The sequence below is a fragment of the Pleurodeles waltl genome, chromosome 2_2 (genome assembly GCF_031143425.1).
Source record: "Pleurodeles waltl isolate 20211129_DDA chromosome 2_2, aPleWal1.hap1.20221129, whole genome shotgun sequence".
NCBI classification, from domain to species: Eukaryota; Metazoa; Chordata; class Amphibia; order Caudata; family Salamandridae; genus Pleurodeles; species Pleurodeles waltl.
Genome location: NC_090439.1, coordinates 316,751,049 through 316,769,367, shown reverse-complemented (window position 1 = coordinate 316,769,367; position 18,319 = coordinate 316,751,049). Strand labels below are relative to the sequence as shown.

Genomic DNA, 18,319 nt, shown 5'->3' with positions numbered 1-18,319 from the left:
ACAGCAGGGAGTCCAGGTGTTCCCATATTTAGAAGATTGGCTCATAAAAGCTCCTACATCGCAGCAGACAGCAGAGGTCATGAACACCTGCCTTTCAATATTCAAAAACTTAGGACTCAAAACAAACTACCAAAAATCCCAACTAACACCAACTACAAAGATAAGGTTCTTGGGAGCAGTCCTGGACACTCTAAAGAACAGGGCCTATCCTTCCAAAGACAGACAACTAAAAGTGTAGCGGTTGGCAATCAAACTATCCAGAAAAAAGTTGGTTTCAGTCCAGATCTATAAATCTTTCATGGGCATGATTTCCTGCTGCATCCTTCTACTCCCAAACTGTTGGCTACATCTACGACCGCTGCAAGAGCAAATAGACATTCAATGGGGGCAAACACATGGCTCATTCGAAGATCTCATTCAGATAACACCAATTATGAGAACAGTGATACTCTGGTGGACTTGGCAAAAAAATCTGTCCAAGGGGTTTGAATATGTACAGCAGACTCCCAGCTTCATAATAACAACATATGCATCATTATCGGACTGGGGAGCGCATCCCCAGGACTTAAAAATCAGCGGGAGATGGTTGGCAGCGGAGAAAAACCTGTGCATCAATCAACTGGAACTCAGAGCAATCGCCTTAGAGTTAAATGTTTTCCTCCCCAAAATAACTCACTCTACAGTCCTTATAAGAACAGACAACACCACCAGTATGTTCTACTTGAACAAGCAGGGGGCACCCTGTTCCCAAGCACTCTCCGCTCAAGCTCAGGACATATGGAACTGGGCACTTCAGCATCACATAACCATCAGGGCAGAATATTTACCAGGGAGGTCCAATCTCCTGCAGACTCCTTGAGCAGGGCCATCATTCCTTATCACAAGTGGGAAATAGACAGATCGTGAACTTTCTATTCTGTTGCTGGGGCAAACCTCACTTGGATCTGTTTGCGACGAAGGAGAACAAGAAATGCCAGTTCTTCACAAGCTGGCATCCCGAGAAAGGATTGTGGGGGAATGCATCTTTGATACTCTGGTCAGGGATATATGCCTACAGTTTTCCACTGATCCCATTGATTCCAAAGGTAATCAGAAAAATGAAGGAGGAACCTTGCAGAATAATCCTGATAACCCAGAGATGGCCCAGACAGTTCTGGTTCACCGAACTGCTACTCCTGTCAGAACAACCTCATCTCCAACTCAAGGTAACACCGAATTTATTGACAATGAGCCTGGGCCAAGTACAACATCCAGACCGAGATCACTGCACTTTTCAGCATGGATCCTGAATACAATGAGTTCTCCTCGGTAAGTATCACATCTGAATGTAGAGGCATTCTATCTAGGGCGAGAGCAGACTCAACAAAAAGAACTTACAAGTTCAAATGGAGATGGTTCTATCTTTGGTGTGTGTCGTCTAACATACACCCGCCCACAGATCAGCCACATCAAATTCTCCCTTACTTGCTACATCTGGCAAAATCAGGTTTATCTCATTCCTCAATTGCACCTAGCAGTGATTGCTAGATTTCATCGAACCAGTAATGAGCCATCCTTATGGTCCGCTCATATAATTAAACAATTACTCAGCGGTCTCTTCAGAACCTTCCCATCAGTCAGAAAACCTCCACCTCCGAGGAACCTAAACATAGTCCTGGCCCAGCTAATGAAACCGCCATTTGAACCAATTCATAGATCTGAGACCAAGTATCTCACATGGAAAAATGCTAGCTCTTACATCTGCAAAGAGAGTAAGCGACATACAAGCTTTTACCCTTAAGCAGCCGTTCCTACAATTCACTACAGACAGCATAATTTTGAGAACAAACCCAAAATGTGTTCTAAAAGTTCAGTCAGACTTTCACTTAAATGAACCTGTGATTTAAAAAACCTTTTTTCCAAATCCTCAGACACCAGCGGAAAGGTCTTTACAATCCTTAGATGTTAAACAATGTTAAAAATTCTACCTACAAAGAATGCATCACATAAGGAAATCAGATCCATTATTTCTCGCATATGGAGGTGCTAGAAAAGGATTCACAGTTACCAAGCAAACCATTGCCAGATGGATGGCTGGTACTATAAGGTTTTGCCACACACAAGCTGGGAAACCACCCCAGAGCGGGTGAAAGCACATTCTACCAAAGATGTAGCCACATCTGCAGTGCTGTTTGCAGGTGTACTGATTAACCATATCTGCAGAGCAGCAACATGGTCAAACAGGCATAAGTTCACAAAAAAGTATTGCCTAAACAAGACTCAAAACTGATGCAGCAGTGGGGCAGGCAGTGTTACGTCATCTTTTAGGATAAGGTGAGCCTCTGTGTTTATTCCTATTGTTTTCCCCACCATCCACTATTTATTGTTGTTATAGTACAGATATTATTGTTTAGTGCATTGCTTATTAGTCTTATTCAAGCATGTGAATCTATGAAAGATCCAATACTGGAGAAGAAGATTAGTTACTTACCTGTAACTGTAGTTCACAGTATTGGAATCTTTCATAGATTCACATGCGACCCACCCTCCTCCCCTCAGAGGCTTCCCGTACAAGTAAAAAGTGGATCTAAGGTACACTACTGCTATAAAAAATCTGAGGCCTTCAGCCTCTGTGGGGAAGCTTCTAGAGGGTTCTCTCATCTGATTGGTTGGAGTGAACTTTGGTCCTTTTTAAATAAAAATATATAGATAGGCCATTAAGATAACAGATTGTTCCCATTGTAGCCTACATTGCTAATATATAGTTTAGATTGCTTATATATATATATGTAGATATATATACATTTATATATTTGTATATATATATATATCATTTTGCATAGGTATATAAATATACAGATATATAAGTGTAAATGAACTGCTTTATTAATGTACCATGAGACTCCTCCTTCGACTGAGAATATTCAAGCATGTGAATCTATGAATGATTACTGGAGAGCTACAGTTATAAGTAAATAAAACAAATTATTTCATTGGTAATCTCTTACCGCACCTGTTCATGGAATCCTAAAGGATGATGCCTTTGGTGCAGCTGTTTTGTGTGTCATGAAAGCTCGGACTCATGGACTGTAGCTTGCACTTGTTCTCGGTATGACAGATGCATGCAGTGTGTGTGCCTGGGCAGTACCTGTTCCATGCTGTACTGACGCTCGAAAAAGTAATTCAACTATACAAAAATGTTTGTCTCTTCAAGGCTTGTTTAGCGCAACATGCACTTAATTCCAGTGAAGTACCACACACTTCTGCTAGAGTCTGAGCAGAGTTCTCATCTATGCAACCAATTGTACCAGAAATATTTAAAGATACATGAGCTTCCGCCTCTGAGTGTTTCTTAACATCAGTTGGGTGTGCATCACTGTCACGGTCTTATGATACACTACCCCAGAGTATTACACAGAGTAAATATCTGTGTGTTAAGTTAGGATCTTTAATCTCCTTACATACTTAAGTTCAACATATGCTTATCCTGCTCATCAGGCAAGCTCAAACCAACCTAACTTCAACAGCCAAAACATTTATCAGACCTTGTAAACAATTTGCCTCAGACTATGCTCAGTTCCGCTCAACTCATTGTCTAACAAGCCTGAGATCTCAGTTCAACAGTTCTATCTCTGGTTGACATCAACCTTTGACATCATCCCAAGAAAGACTGCCACTTATATCAACCAGTGTGACAAAGCAGTTTGTTCGCCAGGGCTTTCATCTCTGAATTTTCAAAGAGACCTATCAAAGACACTGCAAAATACAAACAACCCAGAGAATAATTTGACGCTGCAGTACCACTTAAACCACAAAAGTGCCATCAAGAAGGCAACATTATTGACTTCTTCCACCAGATTTATGAAGCCAGCTGTTCAAAGAACTTTATAAGATTATAGCAAAGATTCTAAACCTGGAGTACTTAACCTTCAAAAGCACCCACACACAAGATTTATATTTCTTTGCGGACCACTGGATCCCTAAAGCCAAAGACTTCGAAAGATGCCTTCAAGATAAAACCAAACTGAGCCTTCTGCTAAACTTGCATAATATCTTAACTCACCACTTTAGGCCCCTACACAATTCAACATGTTATTCACTGACAGTTTCACCTGTCTCACAAAGGGCATGGTGTGTGGGGATCACCAATACATCCCTGTTCAGCCCACATGTTCGAGAATGTCCTCTTCAAAAGCAGAGCTGCTACCCTAAGCATACCCATCAACAGCCATACTCTGCAGTCAGGCAAATTTCTGGAAAATGCAAAAATGCATATATCAAACCCATTCAAAAATAGTCATGCTCCAACAAAACAGTTCCAGCTAACTATTGCCCAACCAGTAGTGGGCCATTCCAAAGCAAGTTGATTCAAAGGGCTACCTAAAGTCAGTTTACATCATAAATTGAACAGAATTATCTACTCTCCAACATTCAAACTGAAAACTACAAGGCAGGCCCACAGAATCTTCTATGATGGCAACATGAGATGATATCAAGGCTACCACAGGCTCAAATGGAGTAGTGGATTTTTTCGTTTTGGTTCTGTCTGCCACCTTTGACATGGTCTGTAGTCCCTCTGTGCTCTGGTGACTGGAATACATAAGGATTCAAGGCACTATCTTCAATACCTTCTTGTCTAAAATATCCTTCATGTTATCTCCCCATCTACTCATCTTTGACACTTTTTGCTCAAAGGAGTTTATTAAGCATCTGTCCAATCCAATCTTTTACAAGTATCTTCCAACCTCTGCTGGAGTTGATCTCCTTCTTTGAACTTAGATGTAAAACTGTGTGGATGACATCATGATCATTCTAAAATTTCAAAATGTGTCGGACTTTCACACCATTCACTCTGCTGACCACTTTCTTCTGGTCACCTGGAAAATAGTCCTTGATCCAATGCCACTGTGTCCGTTTTTTTTTTCTCTCAAGGGTTTCACGAATTTCAGTCAAACATATCTGTTGCAGTATTTTTCTCAGGGTCCTCTTTGACTTTATGTTGAATATCATTGTTGTCATGTTTCTTGTCACAGTACTGGACATCCAGGAGACAGTAGGGAATGTTCCTTTCCCCCACATTTATCCTGATCAGGTCAGCCATCTGGGACCAAAACTAGTGTTAGCGTCAAATGGAATTCAAGGGAAGATCCTAGGAAAAACTGTACCATAACTCAACTTGGGCGGCGCAAAGTGCACACTAGAATTGGACGATCTTTCTTGAGTATCACACTTGTATTGTGTGATTCAACCTCTGACCTATGTGGACCCCATTAGGTGATCTCATATTTTAGTATCCAATGCGAGTGCCAGGATCCAGCTGCTATACCACTCAACTGATGGCTGTAAACCAGGCAATTTGTTATCTGCTCTTCGGGTTGCTCTAATCTGTGAGAGCTATGATGCACTGTGAATCAAAAAGCAGCAGTACACCTCTGTAAAGTGGACAATGGTCTTGGAGAAGAGCGAGGCATACAGAACATGGTACTGCCTATGAGCTTCCACTTTGTGACCTATAGCTGGGATAAACTCCAGGGAAGATGATGTCTCCCTCTCAACTCCTCTACAGCTCCAGCATGCTGCACTCTGGAAATTCCTGACTTACTACTACAAGGCCCGGATGTCCCACAATCCCCTCCTCTCTTCCACTTCCTCCACACATGGTTGGAAGGAAAGGTAGCACAGGAAGAATAAAGCTATAATGAAAGGATCAATCTCAGCCCATGCCCCCACCTGCCAGGGGCTCCTGTTGCACTTGGTATCATCCACACAGGGACATCTCTGCTATGCTCGAATCTCTTGCTTGGCGAAGTCCAGTCCTGCTGGTTTACACCACTTAGGTTGCAAATGGCCAGTGACTATCATCCAGAAAAGCTGGATTTATCGCTGCAGGACCCAAGAAGGACCTTAGAGGGTAGGTCATGTTCAGGTGGCCATGTGTGCCATATTTCCTCCACATCAGGGCAGCAAGCAGAGCTGCTGGTGGAGTGGACATGTATCCACCTGCTTAACAGAAATAGAAAGCTGATATTTAAACTCTCTCTATTCAGATACTTACAATGGCTTCCAGTTAACTGACTACCTTCAGCATTGCTGTGTGAAGCTAAGGCTTATGTAGTTTTTCAAAGCATTACCTAACTTATCTAAGTAGACAATTCAATTTATCTCATAAAGCATTCCTTCTCCACAAGTGTACCAATGTTCTCAATGCTACAAGCCTGTCTGTCTGTAGTGTTTGTAAGAACATTTGCCTGTTACAGCACTCTGAGTGAGGTCTTGTTTTAGTTTAGCCTTTTCACTGGACAGTGTGAATTGATATTCAGAAGGAGCCAAATCATTACTTCAAGTTAACAAGCTTAACTTCTCCCTTTCATTTGAATGGTTCCAGCAAAAACTTCATCATGAAATAAGTGTATGTATTTTCAGGGGCCATTGGACATATTTTGTTGAAGACCAACAACTGGGTGATGTGGTTTCTCACAACCATTAACTTGTTATCCTTTTCCACACCCAATGCTAGCTCTTACATGCTAAGAAGTGAGTTGATACTTTGTGAAACAGACATCTTGCTGTCCACATTCTTCAGCCAAAAATCAATGAGAAGCCCCCCCCCACTTCCTTTAGAAGTGCTGTAAAGTCATACCTCCGTGTAATTACTGCTGTTTCTGTCTACCTTTGACAGGTACACTGTAAGTCCTGATGCATTGTTGCCAGGGTCTATTGTTTTTCTCTTCAAACCCAATGCTGGGCACCATAGAGAAAAATCCCTATGTTCTTCAGGGCTCAAGTCTCATTGAATGGGCAAATGTCACACAGTTCTTTGACATTTCTGCCTACAAAGCGTTTTGTGAGTTTCTTACTTTTCTGTTTTAGGCCATTTATCACGCTTGACATCTGTGGTGGTTGAATAAGTGTGAAAACACTGGGAATTCCTCAAGTTGGATTGAGTGAGCAAGTTCCCTCTGAAAAATGCTGGAAAAAATGCCAGAAGGCGAACTTTGCAGTGCAAGTTTTTCAACAGTTGTCTAGAAACACAGTGGCTGTGAGGGGGCACAGAGAAACTATTTCACTATACTTGTGTTTCACGCGACAAGCCTTACTTTCTCCATTGGTGTTGAAACACACCCTTCCCAACAAAACTTTAAACATAAGTGTTATAAAACAGTGGATGTTCTACATTACCTCAAATTTTGGCTAAAAAGCTATATATATTATAGCCAGTTAAGAAAATCTGGTTATGCAAAGTCACATAGCCTATCTCTTTCAAGTCTCCCTTTCAGCTTTAGCTGGTGGCAAACAGTCCTGTTATATTTAATCTAGATTTGAAATGGCCTTTTCCTCCTTACGTTGTTCATGATTCTATTGCTTTCTTGCCTATCATAGACCCCTTCTCCTGTTTCAGTGGCCCTCTTCACGATCCTTGTGTTTGTCCCTCTCAAGAAGCATTTCACTCTCAATGTGTTCTGTTTGGCAGAGTTTTATCCTTCCAATCCTGACGTTAGAGCCTTGCTTTGCAGTGCATATGTCTTTCCCTGCTCGTCCCTCTCCCATTGGGCCCCCTTGTGTTCTTTATACCTCAATATCACCCTGCCCGCTCTCTCTCTCTCCACCACCCATTAACATAATTGGTGGACAGTCACCTTTAAATGGAATTGAAGCCATTCCAAGATGGCAACCCACGTAAGCACTTGCATGGCAGCCATCTTGAAATGTTTTTCTTTCATTTTAGTAGAAGTCTTTGAATGATGGATGCTGTGTGTGTGCATGCACAGCAGCCGTCTTTTAAATACTTTTCTTTAAACAAAACATACTGTAACTTCTAAAATGACTCCATGATTAGTAAACAAGTGGAAAAACATATATAAAACAGTATTTGTGTCCTGAACTACTAGATGATTTTTTCAGTAAACACATTTTGGTCCCCAAGAAAACAATTTGTCATTTTCACGAAGCACTTGTAATACCAGGAAAATGTCCTTTATGTGGCAACAGTTTTCAATACTATGGTATCAGGATTAGCTATAATTATGTGAAGAGTAGCCGCAATAAGACAGGGATGGCAGCCGTTATGCCAGGAATTACCACAACTTTGACAAGAATGGCCATGTTACAGCTTGGGTGATCCACTGTTATGCCAGAGATTATGTCAATATTAGCACAAAACCGACTCTGTAGCAACAGTGATTCACCATAATACCAGAGACCACCATAATGTTGCCAAGAATCTCAGCAAACAGATGGGTAACTGTTATGCATTGTTAGCGCACTGTGACAACGAATGTCCACTATATGTCTTGAATTACATTCTATTGTTATAGAGATAACTAGAATTTCAGGACAAATATCAACAATATGTCCCAAATGGGCCATAGTTATGCAGGGTTTGCCAGAACTACACCAAGTATGGCCACAATATGGTATGGATGGGCCACGTTTGTGCTGTGATAGCCAGAATGTGACCAAGAATACCCATATTATGTCTTGGATTGGTCATTGTTATACAGGGATACCTGGGATTGTTCTAAGAATGTCCACAATATAATATGGATAGGGCATTGTTATGCAGTGATAGCCAGCATTTCACAAGGAATGTTGCCAAATATTCCACGGATGGGCCTTTATCATGCAGGGATGGACAGCATATCTCCAAGAACACCCATACATCACTAAAGGTGCACTATTATGCAGGGATAAAAACATAATGTTGCCAAGAATGGCCGCAATATTTAATGGATGGGTCACTGCTATTCAGGCATAGCATTTATGTAATCGCAATGTCCATAGTATTTCATGGATAGGCTTCTGCTGTGCAGGAAAGTCATCAGATCACCAAGAATCCTCCATGAATATGTCATTCATGGATTATTATTACACAGGGATAGTGAAAACGTGACCAGAATGTTTCACAAATGTGACCCCTCAAGCTGTTATGTGGGTGTAGCCAGCATGTGACCAAGAATGCCAACAAATGTGTCACTGGTTGGATACAGTTATTCAAGGATAGGCAGCCTGCTGCCACAAATGCCTACAAATATGTCACTGGTAATCATTATTAGTCAGGGATTGAAACCATGGTCTTTGGAATGTCTATAACTAGCTCCAATATACCACTATTATGTCGGGACAGTCAGCATGTCACAGAGAATGGCGACAAATATGTAATTGCTGAACGATTTCTACACAGGGAAATTCAGCATGTAGCAAAGAGTTGCCATAAATGTCATTGATGGTCCGGTAGAATGCAGGAATAGCCAGCATGCCACCAAACATCCCCTCAAAATGTCACCGATGACCTATTTATTCAAACCCAGGGATATGCATGATTTTTTGCCTAGAATTTACACAAATGTCACTAATGGCCCATTGCTATACATGGATAGACAGCATGTCCCTAAGAGTGTGCACAAATATGTCACTTCTGGCCTACAATTGCTCAAGAAAACCAATATGTTGCAAGGCTGGTAGCAGTTTGTAATGCCCCCTTTCAGTGGCCCACCGTGTCCCAATAGGCCACCCACCACTGCTTGAGATTTGCTCCTTTGAGAAAACTATTCCTTCTCTTCAGTTGAAATGTAAATAATTACCACACAATGAAAACAAACAACTGTAAATTGAATTATTGGAGACTGTGTGGCTAACCTTTGGAAATGTTGATGAATGGCTTCAAAAGTTGATGATTAGAGCCCACAGGGAACCACAGAAATCATCAACTAAGGTGGTCTGTGGTTAAAGAGCAGTTTGATGAGCGCTGGTCAGTTCTTGCAGTATGCCAAGATTGAGAGTGTGGCCCGAGAAGTCTGTTCTGGATTCCCGGTGCCTCCCACCCTCCCCCAACATCAAAGGTGTCGAACGGGTTAATAAATTGGGGAGAGGATTCCCGCTTGGTTACCCTGTTTTATTGAGCGCTGCGTGGGGATCATGCGGGGGTGGAGTGTGCAGCTCGTAGGGCCTGGGAACGAGATCTGGCAGATCCTCTAGAATATGTGGACTGGAATATGGCAAGGTTTCTTGTAACCATAAATTTAAGTTGTTGCATTTAAATTTTGTTCAACATGTATATCTTACGCCTGCTCGACTTAACACGATGGACCCGACAAGGGAGACTAGGTGCCTCCTTTCTCCACTTAGCCTGGTCCTGCAGGGAGGTGCAGCAATTTTGGTGGCTGGTGGTTTGGAAGATAGACGGGGTCACCGGTTTGGGGCTTGAAGCAATGCCTTTGACTTGCGTCCTGGGTATACTACGGAGACCACGAGATAGGGGCATCCCATACAGATTTTCACAGCTCGCGCTGGTGCTGGCTAATCGTAGGGTGGCTATAGGCTGGATGAGTACACAAAGCCAATCCTTTCCTAGCTGGACCCGTGATGTTTTGGAATGGGGTGTTGTCGAAGAACAAAATATGAGACTGACACGTAGGGAGCAAGGGGCTTTGACTGACATAACGGCTTGGAGTGCATTATTAGAACACTTCACAGATGTTGAGGAGTCCAGCTCTGATTGGAGCACTGATGATGATTGTTGACTGTGGAATGTTATGCTGTGCACACAGGAGACAACCAACTGTGATGATATGGTAACGCTGGTAAACATTGTATATAAATGAATTAATTACATGTGAGCTCCTCGGGAAGGGAAAGTGGGGGCAGCCGTCATTGCTATTAGTGGATATGTTCCATGTTTCCTGTCTGTATGTGTCATCATCCTCCGTTCGGGAGAGCAACAGACATTGTGGTATCTCACATTGATATGCACTGCTTTGTCTCTGTTTTTGTCTTTAAGTTGGTTCTATTATAAACTCAATAAAAAAACAGTTATACAAAAAGGGCAGTTTGAGGTGCAAACCAGGTATAAATGAATGTTTAATTAGTGGCTTGCTATAATACCAGCCTGTATTGCGTTCACACGTAATCAGCAGCCCAGCTTAACACTCGAAATATGATTGGATTTATGTTTGATACCTCCTAGGTTTAACCGTCAAAGGTACAAGAACTAAAGGTTTTTACTCACTGGCCACTTACAGTACTTAAACCACAGAGCTTTAAATGTGCTAAGCACACAAGAACAAGTCTGGGACACTTTATCATGGCAAATAGAAGAACAAATGTATCTGCTAGAGACTTCTAGTTGCATATTCCTGACTTTGGAATTTCCCTAGGCGTCTATCTGGATCCGGAGATTTTTCTTGAGCAGTACCCGTGTGCACCGTTAAGTCGTGTGCGCTGGGTATGACGTTGCAGGACCTATATAGGTGCCACCCCGGTGCGCTGACATCAGTTCTTTTGTTTCCTTGCAGGCCAGCACAGATCCAAAAACAAGCTACCCCTCAGTCAATTTTTGACATTTTTTTTACGACTTTTTGTGGAAGATTTTTGAGTGTCTACACTCCTGGTGCGTTGAGGATGTCGTCACGCAAGACTGGGTTCAAGCCCTGTGGATCCTATCATTAGGTGATGTCTGTGACAGATCCTCACCTTGTGTGCTAGTGGTGTTTGGAGCGCGACCATGACCCGAATTTGTGATCCAAGTGCTGGGACATGAATCTGAAAGCTTTGAGGCATCGTTCCCTAAAGCTCATTGCAGTCCAGTGCTTGGATCCTCATCGCTCCTGATCTCGATGGAGAGGAAGGTCCTGAGAACGGTCGCTGAGCCCCTGTTCTTCATTGTCCCACTCCACATCCTTGGGACGGTCAGGTAAGTTGAGGCACAAAAAGAAGTAGAAAAAGAACAAGTGTTCTTTAACTTCATCCCGTCCGTCGGATGACGCAATGAGGGAAAAGGAGCATTGTCATTCCAGGTCTCTGTCCTCGGAGCCTGCGTCTTCTTCGACTCTGCGCTTCCCTGAGTTTCTGAGAGCCATAGCGACCCGTGCTCAACTCCATGAGTTTTATGAGGCCATGTGCCTCATATTTGGGCAGTCTGTCTCTGCCAGAGCGCACTTGGGCCGTGCAGAGTTGACAGGGGCCCCCTTGGGAACCGTGCCAGCAGCTTGGGCCTCCGCTCCAGGGGGCACCAATGGATCTGTTCCCGGATCTGAATCGGTGTCCGTCGTACCACCTCAACCTTCCCTGACGATAGTTCCGATGTCGACACTCCTGATGCCGACTGTGCCGATGGTCGGTGTTAACCCCATCCTCATTGTTGACTGGTGTTGCGTGGTGCTGATTCAGACTTCGCCCGAGATGTTCCTCCTTCGGTCGGATCCTGACCCTTATTCTCTTGGGTTAGGGTACAGTGAGGATTGGGAGGGGTCGCTTGATCCTTTAGAAAACCAGCTAGAAGATCCCGCGGACTGGTGGATCGACCTGGGGGAAGCCAGTGGTCTGGACACTTTCCCTGACACTGGCATGCTTTCTCCCTCTACAGTGGTTACATCAGAGGGAGCATCCTACTCAATGGTGGTGCAGAGAGTGGCCGAGGTCCTGGGCCTTGAGCTGCCTTCGATGGCAGTCAGGACTAACTTCCTGACACAGGTGCTTCAGCCTGGAGCTTCCACTTCTAAACCCCTTTTGCCCTTTATTTAAGCTTTCTCTAATATCCTGCTGGGGCTCTGTTCCAAACCTGGTTCAAATTGAGCACAGGGTCTCCTGTGAACAGGACAATTGTCCACTGCCGTAGATCTGCTCCAAATGACCCAGTGTCCCTAACGCAGCACCCAACCCCTTAGAGCTTGGTTATCCAAGCCTCCATGTCCCCAGGTGCATTCCCTTCTACACCCCCGGATAGGGAATCCATGAGGCTGGATCAGCTTGTGAAGAAGACGTTTTCTTCCTCCAGCCTGGCATTGCGGTCTGTGAACAATGCTTCCCTTTTGGGCTCCTACACCTGTACTTTGTGGGACACAGTTGACCAGTTGCTGCCACAGTCCTAGGAGGATGCCTTCGCTATTCTCTCTCAAGCTGTTGCTGACAGGAAAGAAGCAGCGAAGTTCACAATTCGATGTGGGCTGGATATGACCAACTCACTAGGGGTAGATCGGTTGCATCGACGGTGGCCTATGGACATGCCCTTTGATGGCAGCCGTCTCTCGAAGACAAAGCAAACTTGGCGCTCAAGTGCTTTAAGGAGTCCTGGACTACAACCAGGTCTCAGGGCCCTGCAGCTGCCCCTCAGTCTGCGTTTTGTCCCCCCACAGCAGCCTCCAAACCTTCCTAGTCTGACGCTTCCCCACCAGGGAGCAGTTGAAGGCAGGATTCGCCTTCACCTGCCCACCTGGCAGTCCATCACATCAGACAGATGGGTTTTGCAAATAGTCCGAAGGGGCTAATCCTACCCTTTGAGACTACCTCTCCCTCCAGGCCATCATCATATGATCGGTTGACGGAGGATTACCTGGCACTTCTCCACAAGGAGGTTATGGCTTTCTTGGCAAAGAGAGCCATAGAGAGGGTCCCTGTTACAGAAGTAGTTCATGTTTATTTTTCCCGCTACTTTCTGGTGCCCAAAAAGGACATGGAAAAAGTTGTTCAAAATGCTCACTCTGGCTCAGGTTCTATCTTCCCAGGGCCCAGGAGGCTAGATGGTAGCGTTGGACTTGCAGGACTCCTATTTCCATATTCCTGCACCCAGGTGTTACCTGCGGTTCACAGTGGGCCACAAGCATTTTCAATTCACTGTGCTGCCTCCAGCACCCCCCGGGTCTCAGCTCATCTGCGCAGGTCAGGGGTTTCAGGCTTCCTTTACCTCAGTGACTGGCTGTTGAAGGTGGGCTCTCCCCAGGATGTCTTCTCCCACCTCCAGACTGCATCAGACCTTCTACATTTGCTCAGGTTCACTATAACCGTGCCGAAGTCACACCTCGCAGATGGTCCATTTCATCTGAGCTATTCTAGACATAGTGCAGTTTCGGGCTTCTCCTCCCGAGGAGCAATTCCAGGATTTACAGGCTATCAAACTGATGTTTCAGCATCTATCCTGGATTTCGGTGAGACTGACTCTGAGGCTGCTGGGCCTCATGGCCTCGTACATCCTGCTGGTAATACATGCCAGATGGCTTATGAGGGCTCTGCAGTGAGACCTGAAGTTCCACTGGGCGCAGCATCAGGGGAATCTCTCTGACATGGTTCAGATCTCGGAGGGAACTGCACAAGATCTGCAGTGGTGGCTTTTGAACCACAATTGGGTCAGAGGCACGTCCGTCTCCATTCCCTAACCAGCTCTAACAGTAGTGACAGATGCGTCACTCCTGGGATGGGGTGGCCACATCGGAGAGGTGGAGGACAGAGGTTTCTGGTCTCCAGCAGCGTCTGGGCTCCACTTCAATCTTTTGGAGCTCAGGGCAATCAAACCTGTATTGAAAGCATTCCTTCCCACTCTCAAAGGGAAAGTAGTGGAGGTGTTCATGGACAACATCACTGCCATGTGGTACTGCAACAAGCAGGGTGGGTGGAGTTGTGGATCCTTTGTTGGGAGGCTGGTGGGCTTTCTAAACGTCAGAGCGGAGTAACTCAGCTGTCAGTGCCTGCTTGATCACGAATTACATCTGCATATGGAGGTGATGCAAGGTCTCTTTTAGCAGCGGGGAGAGCCTTGGTTAGATCTGTTTGCCTCTGTAGAGAACACACAAGGTCAGTACTTTGCACGTTGGAGTTTCCTAGGCGGCGCTCACTCGCTCGGCAATGCTTTTCATTTTGTGATCAGGCCTCCTGGATGCCTTTCCGCTCCTACCACTTCTACACAGAGTTCTAAACACTAATGCCTGGATAGTCAGATCAGAAGAAAGGGGTATTTTGCCCTTTTGGTCTTGCATGACTTCCTAGTATGATTTTGGTTTGCAGACCCACCCTGGGGGATGGTATTGCTTGGGTATCTAGTTGAAGGTAAGGAATCTGCAAGTAGAAGTCTCTATCAGGTGAACAAGTTACTTACCTTCAGCAACGCCTTGTCTGGTAGAGACACATTCTAGTTGCACCCATCCTCCCCGCTTAGGGAGAGGGATTTCCTCTTCAGATCCCTAGTTTTGACACACCAGTGGTTAGTGTTCCTCATGACTCTGCACTTCTGGCGTGGAAAGTCGTGAAAAGAAATTGCCATCAGCATGCCAGGGTAGCCCCTATATAGGTCCTGTCATGTCATATCCATGTGCATGACACCGTTGGTGGACGCGGAGCCAAACAGCACCACCTAGCGGTGCGCAGGGGTAATCTCCGTATCCAGACTGACGCCTGGGGAAATTTTAAGGTAAGGAATCTGCACCTAGAATATGTCTCTACCAGATGAGGCGTGACCAAAGGTAAGTAACTTGTTCATTAGGGGAAATATTTAAATTAGGCCGTAACATGTAGTACCTTTGAAATGTCAAAACAGCCTTGAACACTCTAATTTAATGTTCTGTTTGTGTCTCATTCATGCTACTTTCTACTGTCTACTTCCACAGCTAATTATTTTCTTTGGTGGTTATAATCTTGATCTCCGGATATTTCAGCTCTTCTTTCTATAAATCTGTCCTCTTGTCTCTTTTTTTCCTTTCTGTTTTCTTGCCCCAGGCATAGGCAGAGTATCATTGGGAGCTTTCTTAGGTAGGTGGTGTGAAATGTTTTGTTGATACATTGTGCAAATGTTTAATAATTTTGTTCTCAAAAGTATAAGATTCCACATGGCATTTTGTCACAATGGACTATTTGTTAACATTAGCAATAAGCACGATTTTGGAACATAACCTAATGATTATTGTAAAAAAGGAAAATGTGAAGGATTCTGTTGTTTAAATGCCATTAAGTAGGCAACATCTGATAGAGACTTCTAGTTAGAGATTTTTACCTTAGAATTTCCCCCAAGCGTCAGATTGGATCCGGAGATTTTTCTTCCAGCAGTACCCCTGCACGCCATCAAGTGGTGTTGGTCAACTCCATGTGCATCGTTGACGTCGTGGTCGATGTGATAACGTTGCGGTCGTAGATAGGCGCCTCCCCAGCGCGCTGCCGTCAGTTCTTTTCTTTCTGCACCAGCCTATGCACAGATCTAAAGAAGAGCTGCTCCTAGTCATTTTTTGACTAACTGCAACACTTTTGTAGATTCTTTTTGATGAGTTTTGGATGCGTCGAGGGATGTCCCGAAAGACCAGATTCAAGCCCTGCGACTCCTGTCACCAAATGATGTTGGTGACGGATCTGCACCTTGTCTGCCTCTGGTGTCTGAAGCGCGGCCATGACGTGAAGTCATGATCTGAGTGTCAGGCCATGAACCTGAAAGCTTTGAGGGAACGGTCCCTGGAGCTCATGACGGCAGAGCAGTTGACTCCTTGTCGTTCCCAGTCTCATTCAAGAGGAAGGCCAGGAGACCGGTTGCAGAGACATCACCACTCCTCCTCGTCCAAGTCATCTGGAGGGTGGGGTCACAAGAAAAAGAAGACCAAACATTCTTTGACTTCGCCCGTTGCTTGGACGACGTGCCGCAGGAAGAGCGTTGACAATCTAGGCCTCCGTCCCCAGAGCCTCCGTCTGGGTGGGCACCATGCCTCCCCAACTTTCCGGGAGCTGTTGCCACCCCTGTCCAACCCAAAGAATTTACGAGGCCATGTACCTCATCTTTGGGCAGACCGACCATCCCTCGGTTCCTTTGGGCCCAGGGGAGTCAGTGAGGGCCCCCTCAGGTTCCAAGTCGTCGGCTTCGGCCCTGAGCCTTGAGGACACAGATCTGTCCTGGCGCAGGTCATGCCAATGCAACCTTCCCTGGCGTCGGGACAGAGCCTTGGTTAAATCTGTTCGCCTCTGCAGAGAACGTGCAGTGTTGCCTGTTTTGCGCATTGGAGGTTCAAAGGTGGCATTAGCTCGGCAATGATTTTTGTCACAAGGGGAGCTTGGGCCTCCTGTTTGCCTTCCCGCCAATACCATTTCTGCCCAGAGTTCTGAAGAAGATCAGGCACGACCGGGCCCAAGTAATCCTGGTGGCCCAGGACTGGGCACGAAGAGTCTGGTATCCTGAGCTATTGAGCATGGCCTGCCCCTTCGGGTGGATTTTCTGTCACAAGCAGGGGACAGTCACTCACCCGAACCTGTCAAGTCTCCGCCTCATTGTGTGGAGATTGTCCGGCGGCAGTTGACGGCTTTTGACCTTCTGCCCGAAGTCTGTAATGTTATCTTGGCAGCCAGGGGTCCCTCCAGCAAAACAGTTTACGCCTGTCGCTGGAAGAAATTTGTGGCATGGTCTATCAGAAATTTTGTTGATCCCCCCCCTCTCTGCACCCCTCAGAGGTTCTCTTTATTCTCTCTCTTGCCCAGCAGGGCTCTGCTTTGGGCATTCTCAAGGGCTATTTGTCTGCCATCTCTGCCATTTTAAGGATAGCAGACCAACCTTCTCTGTTCAAATCTCTCATTGTTGTGAGGTTTCTCAATGGACTCACACATGTTTTCTCCTATCCCATTCATAATGCCTCAGTGGGATTTGAACTTGGTCCTCACATACCTCATGTGCTCCTTTCAAGCTGCACCACAGCTGTCCCTATGGGTCTTGATCCTTATAACAGCCTTCTTCATTGCCATCACCTCTGCTTGCAGAGTGAGGGAGCTCCAGGTTCTCACTTCGAAGCCACCATTCTTAGCAGTACATCCTGACAAGGTCGTGCTTCATACCAGGGCCTCCTTCCTTCCTTCCCAAGGTGGTGACACATTTTCATGTAGGCCAATCAATCATCTTGCCTGCTTTTTACGCACCCCCACATGCCTCTCATGAGGAGGAGAGACTTCACCCCCTGGATCCAAAAAGAGCGTTGGCATTGTACCTAAATCGTACCAAAGATTTCCGGGTGGACTATAAACTCTTTGTGGGTTATGTGGGTGTGAAGAAAAGAAGGGCAGTGCAGAAGAGGTCTATCTCTCGATGGGTAGTCCTCTACATCAAAATGTGCTATGCTTTGGAGAAAAAGCAACCCCCTGAGGGTTTTCACACTCATCCTACCAGAGCAACTGCTGCTTCCACAGCATCAGCACATGGAGTTCCAATCCGGGATATCTGCCAGGCGGCAACATGGGCACCTTTGCATACATTCACCAAACATTACTGCCTAGATGTTAAGGTCAGAAGAGACGGCTACTTTGGCTGTTTGGTCCTGTAGGATTTTTTGGTGTGATCTTAGTTCGCAGCCCACCACCGGGGATGTATTGCTTGGGTATCTATTCTAAAATTAATGAATCGTAACTAAAAATCTCTACCAGACGTACAAGCTACTCACATTCGGTAATGATATATCTGGTAGAGACATATTCTAGTTGCAGATTCCTTACCGTACTGCCCATACTCCCTGCACTGCAAACTGATTTCTAGGGACAGGAACTTCCTTTTAAGGGCCTTAGATTTGGCGCACCATTCTTAGTGTTCTTCATGGCTCCACAATTCTGGTGTGCAAAG

At 45.2% G+C, this 18,319-nt stretch overlaps 1 protein-coding gene across 2 annotated transcripts in view; it reads left to right on the top strand.

Moving 5' to 3' along the window:
• Nucleotides 1-18,319, top strand: part of ATP9B (ATPase phospholipid transporting 9B (putative)) — a 2,250,419-nt gene that overhangs the window by 2,218,147 nt on the left and 13,953 nt on the right. The window contains exon 29 of one of the 2 annotated variants that reach the window (XM_069219789.1): nt 15,460-15,492. The exons of the other annotated variant lie outside the window; for it this stretch is intronic. Coding sequence (XP_069075890.1) covers nt 15,460-15,492 — 33 coding nt within the window. The remainder of the gene's footprint in view (nt 1-15,459; nt 15,493-18,319) is intronic. 2 annotated transcript variants of the gene reach the window in all.